General features: G+C 41.7%; 1 protein-coding gene across 1 annotated transcript; it reads right to left on the bottom strand.

The window, feature by feature from the left end:
- Positions 1-2,478: 2,478 nt before the first annotated feature.
- LOC104542432 (ATPase family AAA domain-containing protein 2-like) lies at positions 2,479-12,758 on the bottom strand (the record flags this gene model as incomplete). The annotated part of the gene is given in 14 exon segments (XM_010186738.1): positions 2,479-2,607; positions 3,350-3,477; positions 4,176-4,270; positions 4,272-4,557; positions 5,565-5,723; positions 5,820-5,942; positions 6,285-6,444; positions 7,694-7,890; positions 8,038-8,170; positions 9,021-9,206; positions 9,888-10,071; positions 10,804-10,930; positions 11,951-12,268; positions 12,671-12,758. Coding segments are annotated over 14 exon segments (2,313 nt in total), but the record flags the coding sequence as incomplete, so codon positions are not given.
- Between the last annotated feature and the right edge of the window lie 117 nt (positions 12,759-12,875).

Here is a 12,875-nt window from a genome sequence, read left to right as displayed (position 1 = left end):
CGCACACCCAGACGGGCTGCAAGGACAGCGTCGTCTCTCGCCGCGGGAGGGCTGCGTCTCCGCCGCCAGCCCAGAGTTCCCCTCAGGCGCCCTGAGCTGTCGCTGGGGGAGGACATTGCCGCAGGGGCCAGAGGCCCCAAAACCAGCGGCAAGTGAGCACAGAAGTAACGGCTCTGAGGAAAAAAACCCCCACAAGCTGCCTTTATTTTCTTTAGTTACAGAAAATGGAGAAAGGGGGCATCTTCCTTTAGTACATACCTAGGTATTTTAGTCAATGTTTAGTTGTAACTCCTGCTGCATACTTCTCAGAAATGTTCGTTTCTACGAACTACTTCTTTCATCGCCGTTTGCCATTTTGGTTCAGACATTAAAAGAGGACTGTTTCCTGGAGAAAGAAAAAGAAATACGTGACTAACGGGAACCGGGAACAGTTGATTGCAGACGATCAAGATTGGCACAATCAGATATTTTAAAAAACCACAACTGTATAGGTACAGCATCCTGTTGGGACTAATGACAGGGAGTTGGATCAACGCTTTGAAGAGCAGATGTTTTGATCCCAGGAGTGTTTCTGGTTCCTCATTTTGACACTGTCACTCCTGCGGTGTTTTTCAGTCATCTTGGGGAACACGGTGGTCAGCAACCTCCCCCCCCCCAGACCCATCAAATGTCAGTGACAGCAGCCAAGACAGAGGTCAAATTAAGGAAAACTACATTAATTCCTTTTTTCCATTTCTTATGTCATTACCTTAAAAATCTAAATTTTCAGTATTTGTCATCCTCTTGTGCTTGCCTTTGCTGTTTAACCTTATTTTGAAGTGTTAAGACTCATCCTGGTTTTTAAGTGTAAGGTTGTTAATTATCACAATTATTCTATGACTAAAACAGAGCGGACAGAATCTCCCAAAAAGGTCGTTCATTTATTAGTACCCATCTAAACAATACAGATAAAAGAAAAAATCTGCATAGTACACAAATGTTTGGACAAACACAGCAGGAAGAAACAAGAAAAGGAAACTAATACATAAGAAAGCAGACACACGCAGAGGGATTGCACAGTTCGGCATTCAGGATCACCAGACGTTGGCTGAGGCGACACAACAGCAACGTGCCATCTGTTTTCTTGCCACTGGTACATAAGATTTTACTATAGAATTTTATTTTAAAGAGTTATTTTATTCTTGTAAAATTAAGCTTTGCCTTTCTTTTTCTCATTTTATTAAAAAACACCTCTATCAAATTAACTGTGAGAAACTGTGTGCCTCTTCAAACCAGCAGAGACATCTTCTAAACAGGGTATTGCTTGGCTTTTAAATATATTTATTACCCACAATATTGTCACTTTTATGTCATAAACAGATTCTGTCCAGGTAGCTAGAAAGCTATTTACAATTAATTCAACCAGAAGCCACTCGACCTGCAACTAACATTTTCTATTGAAGATGCAAATCTCTGGCATCAAGAAGACTGTCATTATTAGAAGCAAGACTAAACTTTCCCTTGGAAAGGTACAGCAGTCCATCTTGCTTTACTTCAAGTGGGGGTAAGGCAAAACTAGGCCATAGCAGAGGTTTGGATGCGAGTCATCCTCACACACTTTTACTTTTCTTTACTTTGTTAATTCTATGAAGGCCATGTGAGATGCCAACCACCCTCTGGCCTGCATTAAGAGGTTTCTAAAAGATTTCCTTTTCATAGACCAAAATGAGAGTTGGTTGACAACCCTGACGTAGGATGCAATGGACTATACCGCACCACAGACTACTTCAGAGGAATGTATTCCCACAGGCCGGAAAACAATGATAGGAGTTTATCAAGTTTTCACTCAGTCATTCTCTTTTAAAGAGAGGCATTGAAATGATCTGCAGATCTGCAGCATTACAAAGGCAATGACAGCAGTATGTCGCATAAAATACCTATTTACCACAATGCAGTTAAAAGGACTTTATTTGAGCTTCCTTAATAAATTTTAAGATATATTTGTTTACGTATAAATATCTATGTAGAAGTAATCAATCTTTACTGAATTATGCACAGATAATGTTTTCTTTTCATCGCACGCTGTTAATGAGCAGAAGTCAAGTACGCTGCAATCGAGTATTACCGAGCACAACGGAAGGCTGCGACTTCTCTTCATTTCTTAATAGGGAAAAAAGAGCAGTCAGCATGAATGAAAGCTTAAGAACCCACTTTATTTCCTCATCAAAAGAAGAAAGAATCTGTACATCCACACAAGTGTTAGTAACACTCGGCACATACATGTGCTGGCTGTTGCACAGTCAGAACAGAGCGTTTGTTCTGACTATCGGATGTGGAAGAAGAGATGGAGATGACCAAGGCCAAGGAGAAGAGGCTTCCTCTTTCTGAAGGCAGACCCAGAGGCATCAAGGATTTTCTCTATTCTCCGGCACAATCATCTCAAGGACAAATGGATTCAAGGATCTTGAAAGACAAAAGACAAAAAAAAAAAAAGATTACCTTCACTAATTCGGTTTTGTCGTAATCTTCCCGATGTTGGTAGATGCACTGACTAACAGCGGCATATACTTTTTCCAAGTGAAATACACTGAAGTTCTTGGTTATCTCAGTGACAAAATGCAACAGTTGCTGAAGGAAAAAAACCAACCAGAAACTACAGGTTTAGAATAATGCAAGATCCCTGATGTTTTCAGAAGCTAAATAATAACAATACAAGTGACATCCTACTTTTTAATACTGTTAAATAAAAGATAAATGACACTTCAGAGAACAGATTTGGTATCTCACAAGATTTAACTGGAGAAAACGAGTTAATTTTTCCTACTTCAGAGAAAAGGCAGGCTAACATTTCAGGCAGCGTTTTATTAGTAACCAATCTATCACATCAACGGGCGTAACTGCAAATCAACCACTCCCAGAGCAGCAGGGAACGACACAATCCACTTTGTCGTAGAGTTGCTGCCACAGCAAAGCCACTGTTGCATTTCACGTCGTTTGGGAACTGCTGCTGCAATGCAGGGCACCGTAAAATGGAAGCCAGGCTACAGATCTTCCAGATACAGCGGTGCCAGCGGGCACAGCAGCATCCTTAGGTGCTCACCTTCACCCATGAACTGAACACGCACCATGCCTACAGCTCTGCTGGTAGAACACACTGCCCAAGTGTCTGAAGCAGATCAGGAAGCAAAGGTTCACCAGTCAGCTCCTACCTTGAAACTGCAGAGTGGAGAAACCAGCAGAGCAACACAAGCTGTATATCCTTCCCATAAATTGTTTTAATTCAGTGGTTAACAACTGACTTAATTTACAACTGTATGTGTAACAAGAAAATGCCTTACTTCCCTATTAACAAGATTGAAATTAGGCTTACTTGGAGCTCATAGTAATTCACGATCGCTGGCAGTGTGAGGATTACCACAGCTTTTTTCTCAACACGCATCGCCTGCTGCTCTTCTGCCCGAGGATGTCTGGCACGAGTCATGCAGTGTATACATGAATCTGGAATGAGACATTTCTGTAGTCAGGATTTCTGTTTATCTGGAATACCTGTACCAGTGAAGTGTCCTGTACCCCCAATACAGTCTCTCTCTGCAATGACAGAGACAGGACAGTGACCATTCTTACACCAATCAATGTTTCACTTTTACTTTCTTTCTGGCAAAAGTCACTGCTCCATAAAAATCAGAAACTTGGACACAAAAAACCCCCTGCACAATAGAAAAAGGCAGGGTAAAACCAGGAAAAAAGTGTAGTCACATTGCCATTACAGAACTGCACGGTAAATCTCCACAGTAATTCAGGTTAGGAAACACATTTTACATTGCCAACATTAGGACACATCTTCTATTCCACACGTGACTCTGGGTTCACACTCCAAGGACAGCTTTTGAACTTACACTGATCGTTACTGGGACAATACTCATACAATAAAAGAAAGTCAGTGGTTGTTTTTCAGTTAGTTACCATTTGAAAACCAAACGTCAGAATCAAAAAACCAGCGCTGAAGAAAAACAGGCGTTTGGCTCGAAAAACTATAGGGGCAGCATCATCATGTAAGAAACACTGCGTGCTGATTAGAGAGAGATACAAGAGAAATAACAGAATGGAACCACATAAAGCTAAACCCTAATAAATGAGTAGTGTAGTCTTCCTTGGAAGAAAAAGGAGCCAAATGACCTGTTTGACCCTTCATTTACCATTGGAATCTCTGTCGTCAGAACTTTCCGCTACTTGGCAATCCAGCATCTCGCTCTGCTGTCTTAGGTCAGGCTGTTCAGGAAGCACAACACTCCTCTGAAGCAGATTTAGCCACAAGAACCCTCTCTCCTTCATTTTCAGTCCCAGGTTTATTTTCATTCCCATTTTTCTGTCGTTCTTGAAGTACCTTTTCATTTTCTTCCATAGAAGAATCCTGCGTGGACTCACCTTCAGTACGATCCATGTTAGAAACACGTTTTTCTAGAGGCTCTTCATCACTTTCTACTTCATCCCAGTCTTCTGGAATTTTATTCTCTTTATTGAGCTGAAAATTCCTTCTCTTTGCTGCCATCCTTGAAGACTGTGTTCTGTCTGTGTATTCTTTTTGACATCACTACAAAGAGATATCAGAAAAAGTAGATTTTTAAAAGCCAGCTGCAGAATTTCATTCATGAAACTGTCAGCTTCAAAATTTTATCAGCAGAAAGCAAATGAAGGTGCTTAATGTCTTACTACATGAACTAATAGAGATGAACAACAGAGAAGTGTTTGGAGACGAGCCCTTCCTCAGATGTGCTACAGATCTGTAAGAGTCAAAAGCTAAAACACATGTTGGGCAGAGTTAAAAGAGACAATTTTAAGGGAATATTTACTGGAGAAAAAGGACACTGTCCATGAAGACTTACACCTCATATGCTTTCTGATTCAGTTAACCTCGTTTAAAACAAGGGGTTATTTGGTTTACGTTTTCACCTTCCAGTAAAGCCCACAACTCTTTGTATTCCCGGAGGACTGCACAGAGCCTGTGGGTGAAGTCAAATGGCAAAATTCCCAGTCGTTCCAGTGACACCAGGAGACTTCCCACCATGTCATGAGTTTTAACAGAAAGAGACTCAAGTTCCTTCATATCCTTTTTGCAGGAGAAGTGAGGATATAATTATCTGTCCTTTACATATCTAGTATTATTGGGCTCCTATTTTCCACCACTTCCCCCTTCAGTTGGAAATCACAGGAAGAGGTGGCATAGATTTTTAACATTTGAGGGCAGGGGAGGGAAAAGTACTGTTTAATGTAACTAAAAACTTGTTGAGTATTTTGAAACTTCCATGTACAACATTTTTTACTTCAAGAGGCAGCAATTTAAGAGCCATTACATGTCAGTCGGGCCATCAAGGCCAGTGTCTTACAATGCAAACCAACCACTGCGCTTGAACTTCATAACCAGATGGAATGAACGACCTCTGGATTTCTCTCACATTCTGAAGCACACGAAAAATACGTCATGCCTCTGGCATGAAGAGCCAGGCATCCCCAAAACCTGTGGTGTCCCAAGAACAGAGAAGGTACCAGTGACTTTAGCACTTTCCCCAAGAAAGTCGGAATAAAACGCAACTTGCTGTTAGAGCGGGGTGTACTGGAATCCACAGGTGCTGCTGGCATCTTCATTTTTTCATTACACTCTGGGTCTGTTTCCTCACACCCGGGATCAGAGTTCTGCTTTGGCATCACATGGTAGTAAGATGGAGCATACTTTGAAGAGCTACAACCTTGCAGGAAAGAACAGATCGCAAAGGATTGTGTCTTGCGCTCTTGGTTACAAATACTGAGACAAGTCTTAAAATCCCTTGCGTCCAAAGACGTACCTCTTTTCTGACGAGATTCTTTAATTTCTTCACAGCATTGTTCAAAATCTTCATCCATTTCTTTCCTCACTATGGCATACGCGGTGCCTCTGAGAGCACAAGCTCTGTACCTAATGAGACGATCTGAAATTTTACAGTTAGAATGGAGTCTTTTCTACCAGCCAATGAAATCTCGCCTTTTGATCTAGAAAGATTTTGCTCCTCTCATAGGTAGGTTCTGAAAGGTTCTCTCAGTGAGTATTTTCAGCATAACAACAGAAAAGTTTAATGATCAAAGCTAAGGCACTAGTTATCGATCCACACTTTCACTACTTCATGCCCAAGTAGTTTAATGCTACATTCACAGCCTCACAAGAAATGCACTCTGGGGATGTTTAAAATTATCTGATCCCAAGTCTACTGTCCAAAGATGACATTTTACACATTTTAAACTTGTCCAAATTAAGGACAGAAACTCATCCTCACCTGCAGGATCTTTATCTGGGTTGTACTCTAAAGCGTTGCTACAGATCAGATCGATGTCTGTTAGAAAGTCTCTTGCAGTTTGGTACTAGTACAAGTCAGTCTTGGAGAGAACTCTTGAAAGGTCCATGGGCTGTTGAATAACTGCTTCATAATCGGGTACCTGCAAATGAGAGGTACGTGCTCAGAGATTTAACACGGTACCTACCAAAAATAGTTACTTTAACAAAGTCAAGTAAAGGACTTCTTAAAAACACTAAATATTTATGACACACCCAAAAATGCAGCAATTAACCACTGAGGTTCTTGAAAACAGAAGGTGTTTCAACTGGCTTTGCGGACACAGACCAGAAGAGGGGGAAGAAGCAGCAGCAGGGAGGTCAGAAGCACATGCGGGGCGGAGAAGGGAACAGACACCCAGAGTGGGATTCATTTCACTGTGCTTCAGAAAATCACAGCAAGGAAACCTCTCTCAGTGAAGTCACCCAAGATTCTCTTTGTTGTTGGCGGCAAGAAAAAGGCCGCAGGAACTGCACCTTTGAAGTATCTCTCCTGGGCGTCTACTGTAGAATGAGAGAACTGGACCCAGAGGTGCCAGTTCCTTTGCTCAGACCATAAAACTGACCTAATGAGCAGCTTAGATGAGGGCATCTATGTTTGTTTAGATTATTCACATCGCAGAAACGATAAGGGAAAGACAAGTCAGTGGATGCTTAAGGGAACAGGACTTTGCTGAAATGCAAAGCTGTATTAAAAATACAGCTGACTTTGATGTACGCGCCCCTGGCTTAGACTTATGCAATAAATTAAGTGAGAAAGAGAGACGTAAGAAGCGTATGGAGGAAGCAGAAACCACACAGCCCTTACGGTTGATCTTACACCAAGGACCCTCGGGTGAAACAGAGAATAGAATCTTAAAATTTATTTTAGAAACTGCTGCTTCTACTCCTGTTCTCACAAACTACTGACAGTAAATTAAAGAGCTTGAGGCTTTATTAAAACAGTCCTGTAGATACTGTTCATCATGATGAAGAAAGAGCTCTCTGCTTTTTACTGCTGTAACAAGCCTTCACATTAAAGCCTTTCATGGGAACCTGTTTGCATTTGGTCTGACTGGCAGCTGGACTGGATGATCCTCGTAGGTCCCTTCCAACCAAAATACTCCGGTGTTCTGGAGATGGTTTAGAAGGAACCTGAAGCTTTCAGTGAATACTCTGACATCAGGAGACATCTGATAGCCTCAAGGATTCAACCACAACAACAAAGCAGAATTCACTTCCTGCTTCTTGAGAAGCATGGGCCTAAAACCAAAGATAAACCTTCCTGTACAGAGCACACAAACACTGAGAAATGCAAACACAAATTATGAAGACACCCAGATAAAATGGTACTACAGATAAACACTAATTTACCTCCTCTGGGTCAACAGGCTTTGTGAATGCTCTGAAACGTCTGTCAACGGCAAGTCTGTGAGTCACGTCCCTTAAGAAGATCCTAAGTTCACGCATCGTATCCTCCTCCTGCTCCTCCAGCTTTCTCAATTCTTTCGCTGTCAGCTCTCGAGGCTGAGGCGGCGGTGCTACAGGCAGTGCTTCCAGTGTCTGCCAAGCTTGAATTCATCAGAAATTTTTAATCAATTCATGGTGCTCCAGTTACAAGCATATGGAAATATACTGATAGAAAATCACCATCAAACCAAACAGCACATAGCTATTAACTAACAGTCAGCAAAGTTTTATATGTAGAATGGCCTCACCGGTGGTGTTTTTTGACGCAGGAGGGTTAGCAGCTTGATTTACAATTAAATCCTCAAAAAATGCTCTTCTTTCTTCCTTACTAGGCAACTGGACTTTGAAAACTTCATTATCATGGATAAACAATTCTTTTATCTAAAGCGAGAGGAGAAGAGGTGTTTCAGACATAAAGCCACACAGATTCATATTCTATTCCTAAAAGATGACTACCTTTCTAAATTGAACTGAATAGTCATCTGGATAAAACCACTTGTGAAAAGTTATCTTCTTGGCCTTAAAAGGCTAGAGTTTCATAGGTTAGCATGGCAAATTAAAATGTCTTCTCTCAAGAACACCTCTAGAGTCAAAGTTCAATGAGGGAACCATACGATAAAGCGCTTGGAGCACCTCCCTCTAATGCACACAGTCATACTTCTGGACAGCTAAACATGTCTTCTTGCTCAAATCTGTTATGGGATACAACCAAAAATTGCTTTCCAAGCTACTTAAACAGAAGTTGGAACTTAGCTTGCTCGTAAAGCTTTCACTTACATGAAAAAAGGAATTGAAAATTTTATTCAAGATTTTACATTTGAAATTACATTCCCTCGTTAACAGTGTGACCGCTGTATTTTTTCAGTTAAAGTATCTTTTGCTTTTCAGCAAAAATATCCTTTCCACACTGACATTTCAAGCACCAAGTACACGGGTAATCATCTTGAAGTCACTGCAATTACTGTCTGAAGTAAATTCATGCATCTGTCTGATTAGCAGGAGTGTGGAAGAAGGGGGAAAAAGTTGGGTCACAGTCGATCCCTTTGCTCAGGAAGCACTTTAGGCAAATGCTTTCGGGATTGTTTTGTGAGCAAATGTGAAGAGACCTGGTTAGGGTGCCCGAGTGCCAACAGTATGGATTTGCTTAAGAGTGCACAGTACTCCAATGCTTAAAGGATTTGTAATGTAACAAGAAAATGAATAAAAAAGTAAAAAAGCTTGACAGAAATACCTCTTTTGGGAGATCTGTGCAAGACACATCAGATGTTGCAAGCAGCAGAACTGGAGCAAATGCTGGAATGTTCTGCAGTAGTGTTATGAAAGTAGTTTTCAAGGTAGCTCCAAAAGCCTCCCGCCACAGATGGATGTGTGGGATACAAATGATGCTTGGTGCTGTTCTTTGAGCTTCTCGCATCAACTGCGGAAATGAAAGCTTGGGTAAGAAAACCAAGCAATGTAGACCAGGCTAATAACTACAAATCAGTCAAATTATCTTACAAAAAAGGAACAGATGAAATCAGATCTTCAAAATAACCCAACAGAAGAAAAACTCCTTAACAAAGAGGTCAAATTGTCCCTTTGACTCAAATATAGACATTGCTCTGCAGCCAGAAACAGACCTTAATCTTTGCCTGGTTTCAGAACTACCTAGGTGTAAGGTAACTCCTGAAGAGCCTCACAGCTCAGCTGTTGCGGTGGTGTGCCTTACAAATACAACAAAGCAGAAGGCTACAAAAAAGTGCATGACTTGCAGAGCCATCTACTGGGAGCAGAGCCTTAAGCTGCAATGAAAACGACTGCCTGGTTCCCACTGAGATGGGCAGGATTTCATGCTGTGAAGAGGGGTTTATTAGCAGCACCTCTCAGCTCTCCAGGCTGCTTCCAACTTCCTCACTGTTTAAATTGGAAGGGAAAATGTGGCCATTATACAATGTCCTTATTTAGTACCATTCGATCGAGAAGAAAAGTGGATTTTCAGACAGAAATAAACATAACAGCACATTCAAACCAGGCCACCTCCATTAAGAGTGACTCTTGCTTACTTTACTATTTTATATACACTGAATGAATCCTAGGAGATTAAAGGGGGAAAAGATACCTGTGCAGATGTTTCTTCTGGTGATGTGACGCTTGCAAACAAAACGGATGAGTCTAGCGTATAAATTGGAAACTTTTCCAGGACATGGATTACTGCAGGTGCCAAATGAGACATCTGACCATATCCTGGCTCTCCAACTATTAAAAACCATGGCCTGCAGGATGTTGGCTGGTAATAAGCATTTCTGGAACAAGAAGAATTAAATATGCTTAAAAATGAAGTGGAGAATAGGCACACAGATGTTGAAGGTTGCTTTAGTGGCTGAAATCAAAGACCCTAGAGATCTAATCAAGTTCGGGAGGCCAGAAGATGTTCTAGCAATAGAAAACAATAGAAAATGAAAAGAATCACTGACCCAACAGTGACGACAACAATCTATCTTTTCAACTGTTGGCTTCTACAATTTCCATATTAAAATAACAAAAGATTAACATAAACTTAGTAAGCTAAAGGTACAAAATGCAGACATTGTTTAAGTTTTTCTCACAGTGTTTTAAACCAACCACTTCGCAATTTTGTTTCTGCTACATAATTTGCTACTGGTTAAGCAAGCTCGGAAGGTAGAAGGGCAAAAGATGGCTACAGAAATTAGTAGGTTTTTGTTGGGTTTTTTTTAGCTAAACGGACAGCACATTTCTTTGGTCTTGAGTCTTTCAAGGAATACCATGGATTAAATCCACACGTTATAGTAGCCTGTGGACCACTCTGCCTTGGGAAAAGAGGGCTGAGGTGTTCAGTTGATGGGTTATGGCAGTGGACTAGAACATCAGTACCCAGCTGGATCTCCTCACTTCATGCAAATATTACTCACTCCCCACACACACTTCACTCCTTTCATCTACCACCCCTCAATGCCAAAATTGTTTGCAGACCCAGCCATCTTACAGATTTAAATGTAAAGGGGACAGAAAGTTACCTGCTGAAGCTGATGAAATTTTCCTTTTGTGTACCAGGCGGTTTATGCGTTGGCTTATCTTCAAAGATTGATGGCAATTCCTCATTGTTGTCAACTGCATCATTTGTTAAAATATTATTTAAAGTCTCTGAAACACACAAGAGGTTTGTTAGCTTTCCTGTATGGTTCCTGTCTTACTCTCAAATTCATGCAGCTTCTAAATCAGTGCTAGAAACCCCTTCTCTTGTATTTATGGAAGGGCACATGCCAAATGCATCCTAGCACAGATCTAAGGAGACTGCACAAGTCTCTACAAAGCTGTCCTATGTACCATGATTTGTGTAACGTTTATCTCTCTGTTGGGGAAAACTCAAGAGATTTTCTCCTCAGAATAAAAATTAAGAGCAACTTCTGTAGTTCCTAGCCACCTGAAAAACCCAACAAGGCCACTTCCTTCTGAAGCAGGTTCCTTCCCCGAAGTGGGGGAATTAAGCAAATGTGATGGCCATGGACCTCCATTTGCTAGGACTAGTGAGTAAGCAAAGCAACTGTTCAAGGATCCCCAGTAATCAGGAGTGGGGTGAGCTTTTCCATTGATTTGCTCTCACCAACTGACAGACTAAACGTGATCAGGGCTGATGGAGTCAGGAACATGAGCTCACCCATGCTATGCAAGCCAAGCCCCAAGGTACGCATTACTAAAACATTCTGATCTCACGGGCAAGTGTACAGTGTGATCCACAAACAGGGAAATTAGAGAGACTGTGGTTAAAAATCATGATAGCTAAACAGTATTTAGCTTAACCCACTTACACTTGTATTGTGGTGCTGACATTCTTCAGACAGGACTTAAAAGGCATTCATGTAAAAACACCCTTCTCCCCCCATGGAAACATTTACTTTGAAAGAGGTGTCTCATCCACTCAACCTTAGATCTATCTCTGAAAATGACAACTATACTGTCAGCTACTGTCAGAAACAGGGTGCAGTGGTAGAGCGTGCACAGTTCTCTACTGCACACTGCCAGTCATTCACAGCTCCCATCCAGCACTGGGCACGTTAGAAAATTCTACTGCCATTGTGGCCGAGAGCTTTGTGTGTGCTGATTGCACAAACCACTGGTTGTTGCTCTGGCAGGATTCTAAAGAAGTGGATGTTACCATGATACCTTGTTGCTGGTCCTTCTTTAGTGCAAGCTTGGCGTGGGGAAATACTCTCTGTAGGGCTTGTAGAATCCTGGCTAGGGTGTTCTCCAGCAGTGGTTTTGAAACGGGTGATAATGCTCGCCCAGGTGAAACCACAGCCCTCTGGGAAGCTGGAACAGTCTTCTCCATAGCCGTGACAAAATCCTTTGCTGTTATTTTAATAGAAGTGATATCCAGCTGTAGCCTGTTGCTACTTTGGTATAATTGAGGGTAGCGGTGGCACAAAGCAGAGAGGGCAGCTTCAGCGCATAAGGATTTAATATCAGCACCACAGTATCCTGATCAACAAAACAAGAAGCAAACGTTACATCAGTTCCTGGCAACACAGAAGTCAAGGTCGAGGCTTCCAAAGTGCAACACTGAAAGACTTTGTATGCAGCCAAAAATTAACAGGTTAAGAGAGTTACTGCACTGCAGAGAAGTTTTGTTACATGGCTCGCAGCCCAATACCTGTGCAGTATTAATGAAGCAGTCTCCAAATCAAAACTTTGCTCCTGAGGAAGATGCCCAAAACCCATCCAGTGTTCTGAGACATACAAAGAACATTCAAAGAAAAGACGACTCAAACTTTGTTTGCTCCCCTGCAGCGAGGCACAAGAGCTCAGGCACTACTGCCTGGTACAAGCTCAGACCCCTCACAACTCAGTTACATGTGGCAACTCGCTTTTGTTTCCACTTCCCCCCACACTTTCCAGCCAGTTTGTCAAGAAACGTGTCCAGCAGCTTAGGGGTCCACTCCCGCGTGTGAATCTTGAAAATCTCTTTTCTAGCCTGGAAATAAAATGTTTGCATTATAGTTTCTCCCAAGTTTTCTCTTAAAAAAACAAACCAAAACCCCAAAAAACCAAACACCCCACTAAAACCATAATGCAAACCCAAGCCCCCCTC

This window comes from Mesitornis unicolor, unplaced genomic scaffold (genome assembly GCF_000695765.1).
Source record: "Mesitornis unicolor isolate BGI_N332 unplaced genomic scaffold, ASM69576v1 scaffold2626, whole genome shotgun sequence".
NCBI lineage: Eukaryota > Metazoa > Chordata > Aves > Mesitornithiformes > Mesitornithidae > Mesitornis > Mesitornis unicolor.
Note: the sequence above shows the minus strand (reverse complement) of the source record. Positions and strands in the feature narration are given on the sequence as shown.